Source organism: Galleria mellonella, unplaced genomic scaffold, assembly GCF_026898425.1.
Source record: "Galleria mellonella isolate WM207_F2 unplaced genomic scaffold, CSIRO_AGI_GalMel_v1 utg800, whole genome shotgun sequence".
In the NCBI taxonomy this organism is placed as follows: Eukaryota; Metazoa; Arthropoda; class Insecta; order Lepidoptera; family Pyralidae; genus Galleria; species Galleria mellonella.
In genome coordinates this window covers 680,866-698,119 of record NW_026442158.1, presented here as the reverse complement: position 1 = coordinate 698,119, position 17,254 = coordinate 680,866, and the positions used below count along the sequence as shown (strand labels likewise).

The window sequence follows — 17,254 nt, the reverse complement described above, 5'->3', positions numbered from 1 at the left end:
ATTAAAAACAGCTTTTCATATATTTTACAGGTTGAAATCAAAGTCTCTAGTCTAACATTATTTTTAGTGAGTTTTCTATTAGCTTTTAAGTCTTCCACGTTAACTAGCAAACTATACACACCGTATTAGAATGGGAAGCCCAATTTTTTTTATAATTTTCAACTCATGTTTCTCATAATCAAAGATTCAGTTTCATTGATAAAACAACTCATTTAAATGATTTATATTTCATTCTGGTTAGAATATTTATAAAAATACATAAGTAAATTAAATATACAAACCTCAAAACTTTTTTTGCAAATGTCAACTTGCATTTTAAGAAAAGCATCAATATCTTTGTCTTCAATGAGTTTGTCTCCATATACTCGATGAGTTTCATGAAGCCATAAACGTATTATATCCGATGGGTTTACGAGACATTCGTTTGTACTAAATATAAAACCCTGAAAATGAATTCAGTTATTACCACTAACAACGTTAAGGTTTTATAAAAAAAAAACATATAGAAAAAAGTGACTGTTGTTACCTGAAATACATTTGATAAATCTCTTAAATTAAATATATAATGAAATTTTATTGCAGTAGGTAAGAAAATTTGTAATATCTTATTATGAAGAGTTATTGTAGCTGTCACTACATTTCCTGAAGAATAAAAAAAAATTTTAATTAATATCATATTGCGATTGAAATGTATAAACATCAATATTCTGATACTTCTTACCTGATAACTTGGCTATTAGAGGATTTATTCTCAATTCAGGGTTTATTAAATGCTGTGATAATATCGAATGATAAATATTGTTTAATGCCTCATTATTAGGGAAGCTTATTGCGAATACACAGAAATGTCTTTGCAGTCTTGGATTTATCGTGAAACTTCCAGACGTCGGATTCATGCAAGATACATATTGGGTGTTGTGAATATCTTTCAGAGTCAATTTGTTGCGGTCATACCAATGATTATAGTCCATATGTTGTCTAATAATAGTATGAGGCTGTACGGTTCCGTATGTATCCACTTCAGGCATATTCATGTCGTCTATGAAGTAAATCAAGGTTTTGTTTCCGGGTGGCCCATAATTACGGCCAGCTTTTTTCTCTAACGGTTTCTCTAAGACTTTTTGTAACATCTCCGACGTCGTATAAAAATTAAACGGGACTGATTGTATCGCATAGTTTTCTGGAAGTCTGTTTAATTGTAAATAATAAATTTTAATATATACTATTATTATTATTTATTATCAATATAATATAACAGTATTAAACCTACCCTTGTAATTTTTCATTCACTAAAACTGTTTTACCACAACCAGAAGCTCCTACTAACATTACGGGATGTTTATTTTTCATCAATAAATCTAAGAAATATCTAATTCGAATCGTCTCTGCTGTTGGTACTAATACTGCCTGTAAAAATATATAAAATTACGATATGCTAAGATTATCCTTCTTAAAAATAAAATATTATGAAATCATTATTTTATTGACGAACTAATATATATACCCTATGAAATATAAATCTGAAATTCTAGAAATTGAAAAATTATGATTAAGAAGAAATACATATGTCATTTGATCTTAATAATATGCTCTTATATTATTTACTTACTTGTAGAGGTACATCAGAATCTAATTCAAACTTAGGGATTTTCTCTGTCCAAGGAGTAAACTGCTTAGTTTCGGAATCAATATAATAGTCGAAAACAGTGCCACCTGATGGGAATTTAACAGTTTTAAACTCGTTAACCCACCATTTTGTGAACTCTGTAACAATTTAACATATTTTTATATATGGTTTATTAATATAATTATATTTAAAGTACTGGAATATCACAAATAGACCTACCAACTCTGTAGTCGACACCAGTATCCTGAAACATAGCAGATCCAAATGCCCAAACACAGGCAAAAACAAAGAAGATATCGTGCCATTCTTTAGGACAATCCGCAGGTGTATTTTCAGGTACAAATAAGCAATCTAGAAGATGACAGAGCATTTGTATATGTGCCATCTCTGCTATAGGTGTTATTTTTTTGAACCTATTTCTAATAGTTTCTAGACATGGTGGTATATATTTGTCAAATAACATTACTAAATTTGATTTCTCGGCAGGAATCTTCCTCGTCTCTACCCAGCTTGTAACATAACTGAAAAATAATAATAATAATAGTAGTAGTGAACAATTTATAAATTGAAAATAAAGTCTCTAGTAGTAAATACTTACGGATTCCATCCTAAGTCTTGAGGATTTATGTATAAAATCCCAGCTCTAGATACAGTCGCTGGTGTAGCAGTTCGTAAATTAGAAATTTCAAACATCAATCGCATACTTGGTGTTAAAGCTATTCTTTCATTACTGGCCAAAGTTAAAATTTTGTTATCATCCATTACAGTATTTAAAGATTCAATCCACATTGGATCAATGTCTCCATCCAAAAGTATCCACTTTGGATTTTCTCCAACAAGATTTGCTTGGTCTCTCATTATTACAGAGAATAATCCATCTTTCCATTCTCTAGTTGCTGGATTTATAATTCCAAATAACTCGTCGTTTGTAACAGCTTTCGGATTTAAGTCATTATAAATTGGTTTCTTCTTTAAATTTTGATAAGTTTTGAATAGTGTTTTCCATACTTGAGTTTTGCCTGTACCAGCGTTACCGACGATAAATACAGAATGTCGAACTTCTAATAATTCTTCCAACTGAACAACTTTAAGAATAAAATTATCCTCTGGTTGTAGCGTTAAATCCATGGCCGCTTGTTTAACAGTTCGTTCAAACTCTAAATCACGTTTCCTCGGTACTTCAAGAGCAGGAAATAAATCTCCAATTAGGCCCATAAAAACCGGCATATCATCTGTTACTATTTTTGGTATATTGAAGTCTCGAAGTGTCCGCATTAACACTTCTTCTTCAGGTCTACCTGGATCGCCTCTCTAATTTACAAAAAAATTAAAATATATATACTTGATAATATGTTGATAAATTTATTTTGTGTGATTATATACATTATATACTTACTTTTAAAGAACCTGCAACTACTAATACTGATTTGATTGCTCTCAAGCCCCAATCATAATGATCTTGCTTAGACAATAACTCTTTACACAAAGTATACAGAGTAATAAACTTCCTTGCTAAAATTTTAGCTTCTTGAAATCCTTCAGCAACTAACATAATTTCACAAATCAATTCAAAATCAGGCACAACCATAGCGCAAGGCCTAAAGAGAGCTTTTAAATTTTCAGGCAATTCAGTTCTACCGGCGTATCCTGGATTCATAGTAATGAAGATTCCGACAGATGGTACTAAGGATATTATTTCCCCCATAAAATTAAACTTTTCTTTCTTATCTCTATAAATTAAAATACAATTAAATAGTCAATCATTTAAATTATGCATGTAGGTAGATGCCCATTTATAAAGTATCTTACCTAATTGCATCCTGTACTGACTTTACTTGAACAGCTACAACGGACAATACTTCAACAGATATTCTGTTGAATTCATCAAAACAACCCCATGCTCCTGTTTGTGCTAATCCTTTATAGATATTTCCGCAGGACTATAAATTAAATATATAGAATTAATGCAAATTTTATAGACACAGTTTTAAAAATATTAATAAATAAATGTACCTATGTATTAGTAAATAATTATGACTTTATCATTCATTAAATAAATAAAATTATACCTGATAGTCCATTTGTTCTGAACAATTGAAAACGTATACCATTATACCCAATGCTCTTCCCAAATCTTTAGTTGTCTCTGTTTTTCCAGTACCAGCGGGTCCTGCTGGACCTCCGCCCATTATCAAATGTAGGGACTAGAAAAATTAAGAATACTTGTTGTTTTCATCAAATCACCTCCCTATAATAATAAAAAAAAAAGATAATATTACCTGAGTTAACGTTATGTAGCATCTATCAGTCAGTGGCGTTATAACCAATCGTGGAGTGTTTCCCAAATATTCATAGCTATATAGGAATTGAGCGTCGCAAATATTAGCGAAGCAATGGACTTCATTTTCATCCCATCTAAAATAGATCTCTATGACTTATTAAAAAAATATCGAAACATTAACAAGTATGAGTAAAAATAAAATAGAGAATTAAACTAGCTAATGACGAATCAGATGGAAAATAGTAACCATTACTGGTACTCATGAATAGTATCATGAACTGTACAGAATGTTATGTGTGACGATCATTACTCTCATACCTACGTTGGCATTCTTATAAGTAATAAAATATATAAAAAAAAATATTTTGTGAGATATGTACATGAATGTGAATATTCTAATAATCTACGTATTGTTAATGTTACTATGTAATGAAATTGTAATAAAAACCTGTAACATAAATGTGCAGATGATAAGTTACTACTTTGGTATTTCAAAACCTGTGTCTAAGTTGCGACTGCCATTGAAAAGCGGACCCCGCTTCTACCTTTCCTTGTATCATTTTGGAGACAACATCTCTAGAATGCACATCAATAGTGCAAATAGTCATAATTTTTTGTCGATCCTGTTTAGTCAATTCTCCGATCAACAAAGTGATCAGTGTACTTAGTTGGGCTAATTGTTTCTTGTAGTAATCTTTGAGAGCATTATCATACCCTTCTTCTAATCTAGCAAAGGCCATATTAACTTCAGTCGTCCACCAAATTTGTGAACCACATAAAGAAACCTGTGCCATGAAATCGAATAGCCATTGTTCTCTAGGTTTTTCTTCGTATGAAACAATCGCCTCGCCAAAATACTGACGAATTGTTGATCGCATTATATCTTGTAATCTATTTAACCAAATTTCCACCTAAAGGGAAATCCAACATTTTAATATGTCGTATTTATAATAGCAAAATAATAATGAAATATATACATATATTACCGGTCCAGTACAATCGCAGGTACCATGAAATGGAACATATTCGCCATCCTTTGCTATCATACCGAGTGCTACCTTTTCCTTAGGATTTTCGCTTTCAATAAACTTAAGTTTAGCGATTGAATCGAAAAGTTTGGTTAAATGTCTAAAAATAATTTGTTTATTATTATTTGTAATTAATTAATATATTACAATATCAACCATATATCTATCTACCTTACGACCAGATCAGCTTGATTTCCATTTGATAAAATATCTAATAAATCAGCCGATGATACAAAATAAAATCTTGGAAAAGCTAATCTCTTTGTTTCCAAATACTCAGCTAAAGCTTTCTCACAAATTACCAAATCCTTCTGTAAATGGTCAAGTTTTTCCACTAGACCTTCTTTATTTGTTCCTTTCACAACATTTGGTGTTTTAGCCATTTCTGTTGATAGAATCTTAAAAAAAAAAAATATTGTAAATATAATATCATAAATGTTCTTTCACATTCAAATTCTATATAAGATTAATTATAATACTTTCAACTCATGAATATTTCTTTTATATTTAATATTATTTGTGCAAAAAATCATCATGTGTATTCACATTTCATACATGAGCTTTAATACTAGAGTCATAATCAAATTATCATACCGTTGTCAAATATTCAATAAAAACAAAAAAATACACAATATAAACTCACTTTAAACTCCGCATCAATTCTATCAAATCTCGCGGAATCATCAGGCAACTGTTTTCTTATATCTTCAGAGCTCATAAATATACTCTCCAAATGAGTCCAAGTTCTTTGAACCTCAAACCATACTGTTATCACTTGATCCGCTATCGACAGTTTCTGCTGCCAACTAGAAACTTCTTCTAAGAAGTGAGCTATGAATTTTGATGTTATCAAATTTTGTAATTGTACCTGTAAACACAATGAAAAAATATTTGAACATTATAATATTGTGTGGAAAGAAAGTAAAAATTTATCAAATCAAGAGAAATGCGAATAGAGCTCGAACCTTGGGAGTTTAATATATTTGCAATAAAAAAAAAATTAAATCTGATTTTGAAATGTCTCACTCTGTCAAAAATAACCTAAATAATTATTGCCGTAAAATTCAATTTAAATTTTGAAATCGTTATCTTGACACATTTAGTTGTGGCGCTTCCAGTAAAATTACCTGATTTTCTTCTAAGGTTTCAATAAGTTCTTCACTAGCTCTTAGTAATGTGCATCCTGTTCTTGGGTGTACTTCCTGTTCAAATTCTAAACCTTTCCAAGTATTGTCAAGATCTTTTAATGTTTTTTCCATCGACATCTCTTTCACTGCTTTGTCTACTATATTTTTTACCTCTTCTTCACATTCGTGTAAATTAAGAGCCAATAAATCCGCTAACGTAGTATTAGTATCCATCACGATTCTTACCTGATAAGTCAAATACACACGTTAATAATATACGTTATGATATATAAGTTCCCTATTAAATACTCTATTGGTTTAAACAAGAACGATAAATAACTACATATATAATATATAAAATATTAAATAACTAATATCTATTTTAATCTATTTCTATAAAAACTCTATAGTGATAATATGTTCACATTATAATTTTCTAAATATTTACTATTTCTTCTAATTTTTATATCTAAATAAATGTATTTACAAAATTTAACTTCTAATTAATTATATATATAAAAAGTACTGAAACTACATATAAAAATTATAACTATAAATAAAAGTAAAAATTTATGACACAGTGAATTATGTTTAGAAGAGACATGCAAAAACTGTTTGCTTTTAATTACTTTTATAATAATTATAACATGCAATTTTAAAGATTTTATCATTTAGAGCTTTTAATTGTATGCTATGCGTTAGAAAATTATTAGAATAAAATAATTTAATAATGAAAATATATACACTGTATTCTTTATGACACAGCTGTACTTACAGTGAGTTCAGGTGGCAATGCAGCTAAGCTCTGTGGATCATAAACATATTTACATTCACAAAATCCCTCTTAATGCATTTTTTAAAGTAACAAAAATATACTCCAAACAAAATCAATCCCGTATTATTGGCAATAATCTGTACATTTTTATAGTGATTTTGAACAAAAGCATACATGCTACTTATCATTTGCAAAACCACATGCAAAAGACTTAACAATCTCAATTTCAAACCCGATGAACATCCATTTGAACATCAAAGTGCGCATGATAATATTTACACTGAAAACTTATAATTATTTTCCTTTTAATTTTAAATAGGTACATCCTTTTATTTATTTTTTGCAAAATTGTCACCTTAGTACTTTTCATTAACTGATCCCAATGCCTTTCCCTGATGGCTGGATTTTGTAATTCGCCAACCGCTCTCAAAGATGTCAGCATATTCTTCACTGTAGCTTCCAAATTCGTGTAAGTGTCCCAACTAAAAGAATTCGATGAAATGTTTAAGTTGTTATACTTTAAGTAAAATGTACGCCTGGAAATGTATATACCTTCTCATCTCCTTATCCAGTAATCTTATTTCTTTGGCGAATTTCTTGCATTCTATATCCATGTTTTCAACATCAATTTTACGCCATGGCGTTGTTTTCCAATCCTCAATACTTGTTCTGACAATGTACACGTAATCCCATAGTTGCTAAAATAAATATTAAATATTATACTTAAAGCACCTATTTTTATGCCAATAAATGTATGTATCGAATTTATTAAACTTTACATAACAATAGTTACCTTCAGCATTCGTAACTCTTTTCTGCACTGCCTCAGCAACTTGAATTCAGGCACATTGACTTCGAAAAGTGAACCTGATTCCTGTATATTCTTCATTTCCTCTTCCAAGTAAAGCATTTCAAAATCTACTCGTGACATAACATCATAAGGATCTTCACATTCATATTTAAAGAACTGAAATGTATTTGTAATAGTATTTAACACTCAAGAACCATTATTACCAATCGTAATATATATACCTTCATATAACAACTACAATACATACCTCATATCTTTTAAATACTTCTCGGTAATAATTGACATGTGCATCAAATATAGCAATTTTCTTTCTAATGCCGCTTACTTCGGCTGCTTGAAGAGGGGCAACTTGCTGTTTGACTGTAAGAGCCAACTTTTTCGTAGCTTGCCATTGTTCGGGCAATTCCTATAATTATTTGTAAATTATTCCACAATATCATCCATAAATTCATACCAAAATTTGACAACGTTTGTATTATTCAGTTCATTTTCAGATAATTATGATTATTATTATTTAAAAATTAGCTTACTACTACCCTACATATATGATCATATCAAAACAACATAGATCTGTTAAAACAACGCGAATTGTAAATTTTTGTCTACTTGCATTTTAATAATAAAGTTTTTAATTATTTATTTGTATTTAATAATAATGTTATATTACCTGGAGCAAAACATTTACTTCTTCAGGAATATCCATATCATAAAACTTCAACAATTCTATAGTTTCCGATATAGGCTGAAACATATCATCTGTAGTTAATGCTCGCTCCTTCACATTCATCAAGTATCCCATTATAGCAATTAGTGCTTCATAATCTCCTTCAGGAACTGGTTGCATCAAACCTAAGAAACAATTTTATACAAATCATTAAAATGTAACATTGTATCAGTATAACAAATTACAAGTTTACTCATTTTCAAGATCTCGTTCGGTCCTAATCACTATAATTTTCTCATAATTACATTTGTCTCTAAAATTTAAAGTTATTTAATTACTTAAAAAACCTAAAATATTTGTTATTTAAGTAAATATTTTTGAACAGTCATATTTTTATGACTACCGTCTAGTTCGGAATATCATTTCTGCTGAGAAGAACAGCAAGAAACTCAGCGATTATTTTTCTCAGACAAAATTTGTATTTAGAAAAAATATATACGACTGAGAAACAAAATTTCATGTTTATGAAAACAACAATAAAGCCCTATATTCTTTAACAGGCTAATTCTTACAAGAAGTACCTGTTCACAATTATGAAGACAACAATAGTTGACTTCAACCATATAGTAGGGAGCCCAATGATCTGGTTCCCCAAGTCGCCTTCAGTCTATATATTATATTGAGCATGACTTACTTTAAGATACACAAATGTTTTAAAAATATAGATATCTATTGTGCCAATCAGTATACCCACTCTAAACTAAATTTGTACCAATTTTCAAAATTTTCTTAATTATTCAAATATCTTTATAAGGAAACACTAATAAACGTTATCAGTACCTTCATCCGCTTTACGAATAAATTGAGCCAAATCACTTAAACTTGAAGTTACATTTTCAACTAAATGCTCTTTATACATATTTCCCCATTTTCTAACAGTATTCAACAAAGCTTGTCGAAAAGGCCTAACGTCAACCTGTAAAAAATATATAGAAAAAAAAAATATTAAATTATTACATTTTCAAATGATTTGATTTCGTGATGTCAAAAACTGAATAAAATCGAACCTGAAACCAACAATTAAATATTTTATACGAATCCATGTCTTCAATATCCATAAAAAGATTTTCGTAATTATCAATTTGCTCTCTAAACCCTTCCATTTTTGGTGGGCATGGTGTTGGAGGAGGATTATCACTATCTTCCCCACCAATTCTATCTATCTCTTCGGGCTGAAGTATTCTTCCGTAAGTTAAGAATATGTCCATAACTGCATCTCTTTCTTCAAGCCAAAGGTAGGAATAGTTTTCAAAGGTCTTACAGAACTCGTTTGCGTCTTCAATAACCTGTAATGTTAAAGAAGTTTTTTTTTTATATATACATTTGATTTGATTTTTATTTTATTTTTTTATTTTTTTTTTTTTTTACTATTTTTTACCTTATCGATTCTCTCCATTATTTCAACTTTCATTTCAGTTATATCTTCACTGTTGACTATCTGTACTTCATAAGTCTCCGTCTTTTTAATATTTATCCTTTGTGTTAACGTCGACATTTTCAATATATCATCAATGAGCCCTTTTATCAAAGCTGTAAATCCTTTTTCATGTTTAGGATCTAAACTCGGAGCAAAAACCATATCGGGTTCCAATAATTCTAATTGAGCTTGGAATAATGGAGCCAACTTATTGTTAGGATTCATGTGCTCCGTTAAATAACCCATACTGAAATTATTTAAATATTTACATATTATTTTTAAAACTATTATCAATTACCTTATCTAATACCTTTATCAATACAGTAACGAGAAACACAAATACTAAATACCTGCAAGCTATGGACTTAAACAATGATTCTTCCATGAGTTCGTCAATAAAGGATACATAGTTCAGCCATATTTTGCTGTCTTGATTATCTTGCATATTGAATAACTCCATATTTTCTTTAAGAAGCTCTCTTACCCTCTGATCAGCTGCACGGATATCATCATACCGTTTATTCTTTCTATCTTGACGATCATCTAAATTTAATAATGTATCTTTCTTCCCCTCTTTTCTCTCGAATAAAGGCTGCAACGACCAATCTTTCATAACGGCTTTGATTTCCTTTAAATTTTCTTGTATCTTGGACATACGCCCGTACAAATTTCCCACTAACGTATGCAATTCTTGTAAATAATTCCACAAATCTAAAATATTGCAATTATTAAAAAAAATATCATTATTATGATAACTATAAAAAAAATTATACGCGTACAAAGTTAGAGGCATATTGATAATATATAATTTTTCATACATAAGAAATAAAATTACCTTGTGAATTCCAATTTAATTGGTTTTGCCCCATTTCAATCCTCTGATCTATTGCCTTTATTTCATCTTCTACTAAATCAAACTCTACTTTTTGACTATTTTTTCTTATTTGATTATACCAGTCAATTGTGATACCGAGATTTATTCTATACTGCCTATAAGTTTCTTGCTTTTCAAATAATTGTAGACTTTCTGGCGGTAATAAATCCTTGAAATCTGGATTACTTTTTAAATGGTGGACTTCTTTTAGAACATCTAAAAGCTAAATTAGTTCATTTTGAATAAAATTAAGATAAAAGAAATATTCACAAAGTACCTAATTGGATATTATAATATTAAGCTTACCATTGGACTAAAATTTAATACCAGGTCTGAGCCTTGGCGAGCAATTATCTTGTTAGTAGCTTTATCTTTAATTATTTTCGGAACGTTTGTCGTCCAATCTTTAAAATACTTTTTCTTGAACTCGTTTATTTTTTCAATAAGTGTGTCGTGCCTTTTGAAAATTTTGATCGCTTCTTCCGTACCCTTTATCCTATGCACGAAAAAAGTTATTTTCCAATAAAATCAATTATAAATATTGTATTGTTCCATTTTAAGCTATTATAGAAACACCAAAAGTGACTTCTTGTTTACTATCTACTTTAAATTCATCAAAAGTAAGTACAACGACTATAGATACTAAATGTAATAATCAACCATAATATACTACACTACTGTGACATAGTGGAAATAAAACCACAAAATCTCTCACAATTACGGATATGATACGAAAAGTATAGAAGAAATTAAGCCAGATAATCAGCTTTCGCAATTTGCCCCACCCAGTTTACTTACGGGTGCGGCAAATTGCGAAAGCTAGCTACAGGCTTGGAGATCCTCGCAGCTAGCATCGTCATGTAGAGTAGTCCTCCAGCTACTGGAGGAAGGAATGTGTCGACCTCCATAACACCGTATTTCTCCAACCGACGTGTTTGCTCGTTGAACAGGTCCTAAAAAGTATATTAGAATACAACATGACATGTATTGCATATAACTCTGTCCGTTGTGAACCGATTTGGAAATTTCTTTTTTGTCTAAAAGGATATACTTACAGATTGGTCCCATAGAAATGTTACCAAAATCGGTTCAGTAAGATAGTTTTTAAAACAAAATAACTGGTTGTGTCACAACTGAGGTCGGTTTTTTGTGCAACACAACGTTAAGTATTGTGTCGTAGTTTTCATTGGGTTTTTCACTTTCAAACGTAAAATGTATTGCTAATACATGCATTACTTCATAATGCAGGTATTGCTATCTCACGGACAAAATACATTAGACACGTCACTCTATTACCTAATATACATAATAAGACTAATATTATAATAATATAACAAATAAAATGTGTGTCCAGAGCTTTCGATTTAAAATAAGAGTACTCGTAACTCTAAAAAATAATGACTTACGATTTTGCAATTTTCTAGCTATTCAATATTTAAAATCAATAAGTTAACACGCTATCCGAAACACGAAAGTCCCAGAGTGTCATTAAATTATTAATCTGTAGCTAATATTTTAAATTCCCTATTAACGTGACGCGATTACAGGTAAATAGTATCTACATACCTGATTTTTATCGCCGACGTATATAATTTAAAATAAGTGTAAATAACGCAAAGATTTAAAATTACACAATCTCTTCCTTTCGCTTTTTTCAATTAATAAAAACAATAGCAGTAATTCTACTATCCATATCAAAGTAACATTCCCACAAAACAAATATATTTATTGCCGTTAGAACTTACTTCACAAATATCGAGTTCCTCTTGAAGTAATACAATAATCTCGACGTATTTTGCTGTAAATTCATTTTTTATGAGAGGTCGATCCAAAACAGATCCAACAATGTCTATTAGCTGCAATACGACAGAATTAGAATTTCAGAAGACACCCACTTGCACATTTAAAGCTTTACTTTGTAAATGCAAAATAGAAGATACCTTAAAAATAGCTTCCAACGTTGAGGAGTTATCAAACGACTCGACTAAGACAGTGGACAGTTTCAAGTCCAAGTCGATGATGTTTTCTTGAAACGCTTTGAAATCTTCATCAAAAGTATCATCGTCAGGGTCCAGAACATCATAAGACTTCGACGCGAAACTGTGAAAATAAGAATCGAACTCCGCTGATATCTCTCTGATCTGACCACCTAAAACTTTTCCTTTCATACCGCCGATTTCAATTTTTTCCAATTTCTGGAACTCTAAGACTGTACTAAAGAACCATTGAATCGTAGTAAGTCTCTTTAGAAATCTGTTCAATCTTTCAAATACCACATTGGAATGAAAAGTCCAAGGTACCACCCTTCTGTCTACGAAATATGTATGTAGATTATCTTTGAAGTGGTCGAATGTAGAATAAAATTTTTTGATAATATTTATTGTTATTTGAATGCGTTGTGTTGCTTCATCGATATCGCTGTGGAATAGTGTGCTTGGATCGAGACACTTCTTTGCCTGTAACAAAAAAGATAATTACACGAGTTTCTAAAAATGCTTCTAACTTTCATAAATTAGAACTTAATCTAGAATTACCTGATAAATAAGCAGATTACATATTTGCTTGAGTAGTACCATCAATTTAGATGAGCTGCAATAATATTTGGAATCTCGCCAAATCATACAAATTACGTGGAAGAGCGGACGAAAAAAAGGCTGGCATTCTGTGAAATCGGTGTCCTCCAAAAGCTGAAAATGTCTCTCTAATGTTCTCAAATACATATCTATCTCTCGTGCTTCTGCCAAAGCTGAAAACAAGTATGTTACATTTATTAAATAAAAAAAACAGGAGGGTGCAAGTCGAAGTCACAAGTCAAGGGTTCTGTGTAAATATATTCCGTATAAATACATAAAATGAACTTTATTGCATTTATCATATTAAATAGATACGTAATAGTTATTATTATTCAATTAATCACTACAATTTGTAGTGATTTATTTTGTGCTATAATTGTGGTTAAAAACCGGAATACATGTAGGAAAAAAGTAAATAAATATTTTTTCAAAAATGGCACTAGTTAGAAACTTTGTTTGGTTTATTCTATAATATTTACATGTATCTTAATTATTTTTTAAATTTTTTGCTTTACATAATTTAGTGAAAACGGGGGCGGATCCTTTTTTCCTCACATTATCTAAAATACTATGTATACAGTATAAAAATAAATAAAAGACAGTTTAAAATGTACAAATAAATTTAAAACTATTTACCAGATACAATGTTCTTGAATAATCTGCTAAAGCACGGATAGTATGCCGATGACGTCTTTTCCAATATAACAGCCATACAGCGAACTCTTTCTGTACGTAGCTGATCGTATATATAGTTCAAATTGCTCAGTCTGGACTTCCAGAATGCAAGCTCTGAAGGCAATTTAATTATCAAAATATAATATATAATAAAAGAAAATAAAGTCATTCGCAAAATTATCTATATACGTATAAACTTATACATATTCCCAAAAATTAATATAATCTCATCATTTTTTCTAGAAAAAAATTCTTTTTTTTTTAAAAAGTAATAAATACAATAATCATTATTAATTTTATATAATTTATTTTAATATGAAATAGAATGAATAGTTTCTTTAGGTAAGTTGTCCCAATGAGGGTTGACATCAGGCAGGTGGCCGGTCGTAAAACTGTAAGCCAAATCCTTTATTAATATGAATAAAACCATATTACGCCGACCCCAAATAATAATTGGGATAAGGGTAGGATGATGATGATGACAAATTTCTTTTAGTAAGTTAGACTTTGCTTGGTATAATTTATTTACGACAAAATCTTTTAAATATAGTCTAGTTAGAAACCATTATTACCAATAATTATTCACTACATTCTTCACATTTACTTAATACATAGAAAAATATTCTAACCAACTGATGGCAGTGGGTTCTGTCCATTATCAAAAGACTGCGCAGTGTCTTCCATCATCACATCATTGATTTGTTGCGCCCATTTGATAACGACCCCTTCGATCGCACTCTTCAAGTACAGGTCTACTTCTTTGCCTTTCAAAAGTTCTTTCTCAGCTTCGTGGACTAGTTCTACACCGACCGGCATTGGTAATACTGTCTGGCCATTTACTTTACCTTTTACCTAAGTATATAAAAAAAAACGTATAAATAATAACGCATAGAACTTTAAATAATTAAAGATTGTATCCCACAAAAAAATACTTAAATTTTGACAAAACCAGTAATTTGATCTAACAATTGAACTACTAAACTAATTTTGATAAAATTTCCATGAAATCAATCTGTAAGTATATCCTTTCATATAAAAAAAAATAATTTTCTTAATCGGTTTAGAACTGACGGAGTTATAAGATGATATAAAAATATTATTTTACCAGAGGAAGACTATACAAAAGTCGTTTGTTTGGACACCTCTGTCCCATCCGTGTTTTAACCGTAAAGCAGCTGTGTTTGCATGGCTGTGTTTCGGTTTGAAGGGTGGGATATGGCGTGAAACCCTTACAGGGTACAGAGGAACAACACCTGAGTCCTCAGGAATGACAACGCTTGAGGGGTATCATGGGCGAAACAGTATACTCTGTTATGTCCATGGTACTGCTCATGTTTATAGGCGACGGTTACCACTTTCCATCAGGTGGGCCGTCAGCTTGTTTGCCATTCTAAGTTGTATAAAAAAAAATACAACCGAATTGAGCACAAACCTCCTTTCTTTTTGAAGTTCGTTAAAAATTTGGAGTAGAAACTATGTTACCGTTTATTTTACTTTGAAATAATGAGTTATATTTGTGTGATACAATTTATTTATTTGAGCATTACATTACTGCTCAAATATTATTGAGAGTTATAAGACAACTAGTATCTACCCGCGAATTTGTACGACTTTGACCGAAATATGTCCATTAACTGAGATAAAAAAAGAGCCTAAGTCCGTCTCCATCCTATAACTTTTGTATGCTAAATGTACCAAATTTCATAGTGGTTGATTCAGCCGTTAAAGCACTATGAGGCAACAAAGTAATAACTATCTTTCACATTTATAATATTAGTAAGGAAAATATGGATATTAAAAATATAAAATGAGCAATTAAGTTACCTCGTATACAGTACTTTTAAGATTGTGTATTTGTTTTAGAATATCTTGAGAGACCACCAACGGCCATCCTTCATGGTTTAATGGGTTTGATAAAAGTGGCACAAATACCTCGTCCACCAATGCAGCCAATTCGTCTATTAATCTTGGTGCTAAGTCACCTAAAGATGAGATATAAAATAGAAGAACTTGTAAAAAACTGAGACCTTGTTTGCAAGATTATTTTAAGACTTTAAAATAATCTTGCATTGTAAATTCATAATTGAATGCAACTTCGTTTTAAAACTCTATGAGTATATCTCAATATCTATAGCACTCGATATCTATTAAAACATATATTTATCTGGTTTCTTTTTAATGGAATAAATAAATTCAAAATGACCATACAGAATACCTTAAATCAAGTTTATTTAAATACTTAGTTAAGTCTATTTAATTTTATAATATAAAATCAAGAATTCACCAATAAAAACCTATTGGTTTATAACATTCTAGACTCGGAGAAGAAGGTATTGTTAGTAATGCGGAGTACCACTCCTATTGCTAACAATATACTCTAACAGGTCGCCCTCCCCGTGGCCTCTTCTGGAAACCATCATGCTGAATTCCAAGAAAAAAATTCTGAAGACAATTTCACATTTGTCATGATGAGCTAACTAACCTGCCTTTTCATTCTCACGTATCATCCCTCACCAGTGCCCCACCAGCTTTTACCGTTAGCGCAGACGGGGTTACCATTCCATTATCATCCATCAAAAAAAACATTCTAGACTCACAATAGTGAATCTAGAATTTGGTAATTAAAAATAATATTATTTCTACTAATTTTAAATACTTACCAAATACTATCATTTCAGAGCAATTCTCCTTCGGAACGACATCGGCCTTCTTTTTAACAAAATAAACTGCTTTATTCTTCAAATAACATGGGAATGATATGACTGGTACTAATTGTAAGGCGTTTGTCAAAACTACCACTAAAAGTATTGGTAAAGGTTTGTCCACGAAGTCTTTTAGTGTGGTCCTGTGTTCCTCTATGCCTAATACCCTCGTCCATTTTTCAGGTTTTAGTTTTAGTGATTTTACAGCATAGGAACCTATGAAATCGAACCGTGGGTCTTGGTTGGAAGAGGACGTTCCAGCTTGATCCATTATACTAATTAAAAATATTCAGTTGCTTTATTCTACATACTATAATTTTGGTGGTTTCTCTTTTCTCTTTTATTTACATGAGACTAGCTACTGTAGTGCCGGTTGGAGCCTTTTTGAGGCGACCCGCATTAGTGAAGGTAGAGCCTGGCAAATGGCAAGTCACGCAAGTCCCGATGGCAAACCATTATGGAACGATGTCTCCTTTGTAACGAGCATCAGGTTGGCTATACGAAAATAGATTGCAAAGTAACGTTAACAAAAAAATATATGTTATTTTTTTTTTCTAAAATGACAAATAATTTCCTTCAGACAATAATTTATACCTAGAACTAACAACGCAAACGACAAATTTACATCAAAGATTCCCAG

At 30.7% G+C, this 17,254-nt stretch overlaps 1 protein-coding gene across 1 annotated transcript in view; it reads right to left on the bottom strand.

Moving 5' to 3' along the window:
• LOC113518503 (dynein beta chain, ciliary) overlaps nt 1-16,980 on the bottom strand; it is a 40,004-nt gene extending 23,024 nt beyond the window's left edge. The window contains exons 1-36 of the mRNA XM_052901810.1: nt 16,573-16,980; nt 15,737-15,894; nt 14,542-14,764; nt 13,874-14,026; nt 13,199-13,410; nt 12,605-13,120; nt 12,410-12,520; nt 11,463-11,617; nt 10,971-11,160; nt 10,626-10,887; nt 10,141-10,501; nt 9,752-10,037; nt 9,381-9,659; nt 9,154-9,289; nt 8,317-8,498; nt 7,897-8,055; nt 7,632-7,805; nt 7,391-7,536; nt 7,194-7,320; nt 6,839-6,868; nt 6,064-6,309; nt 5,580-5,804; nt 5,108-5,334; nt 4,895-5,036; nt 4,407-4,819; nt 3,907-4,042; nt 3,697-3,831; nt 3,437-3,567; nt 3,024-3,357; nt 2,226-2,938; nt 1,847-2,148; nt 1,610-1,764; nt 1,271-1,407; nt 722-1,188; nt 527-642; nt 282-443 (exon numbers count right to left, since the gene is read on the bottom strand). Of these exons, the coding sequence (XP_052757770.1) occupies nt 282-443; nt 527-642; nt 722-1,188; nt 1,271-1,407; nt 1,610-1,764; nt 1,847-2,148; nt 2,226-2,938; nt 3,024-3,357; nt 3,437-3,567; nt 3,697-3,831; nt 3,907-4,042; nt 4,407-4,819; nt 4,895-5,036; nt 5,108-5,334; nt 5,580-5,804; nt 6,064-6,309; nt 6,839-6,868; nt 7,194-7,320; nt 7,391-7,536; nt 7,632-7,805; nt 7,897-8,055; nt 8,317-8,498; nt 9,154-9,289; nt 9,381-9,659; nt 9,752-10,037; nt 10,141-10,501; nt 10,626-10,887; nt 10,971-11,160; nt 11,463-11,617; nt 12,410-12,520; nt 12,605-13,120; nt 13,199-13,410; nt 13,874-14,026; nt 14,542-14,764; nt 15,737-15,894; nt 16,573-16,885 (8,214 nt within the window). The 5' untranslated portion in view covers nt 16,886-16,980. The remainder of the gene's footprint in view (nt 1-281; nt 444-526; nt 643-721; nt 1,189-1,270; nt 1,408-1,609; nt 1,765-1,846; nt 2,149-2,225; nt 2,939-3,023; nt 3,358-3,436; nt 3,568-3,696; nt 3,832-3,906; nt 4,043-4,406; nt 4,820-4,894; nt 5,037-5,107; nt 5,335-5,579; nt 5,805-6,063; nt 6,310-6,838; nt 6,869-7,193; nt 7,321-7,390; nt 7,537-7,631; nt 7,806-7,896; nt 8,056-8,316; nt 8,499-9,153; nt 9,290-9,380; nt 9,660-9,751; nt 10,038-10,140; nt 10,502-10,625; nt 10,888-10,970; nt 11,161-11,462; nt 11,618-12,409; nt 12,521-12,604; nt 13,121-13,198; nt 13,411-13,873; nt 14,027-14,541; nt 14,765-15,736; nt 15,895-16,572) is intronic.
• Nucleotides 16,981-17,254: the final 274 nt, after the last annotated feature.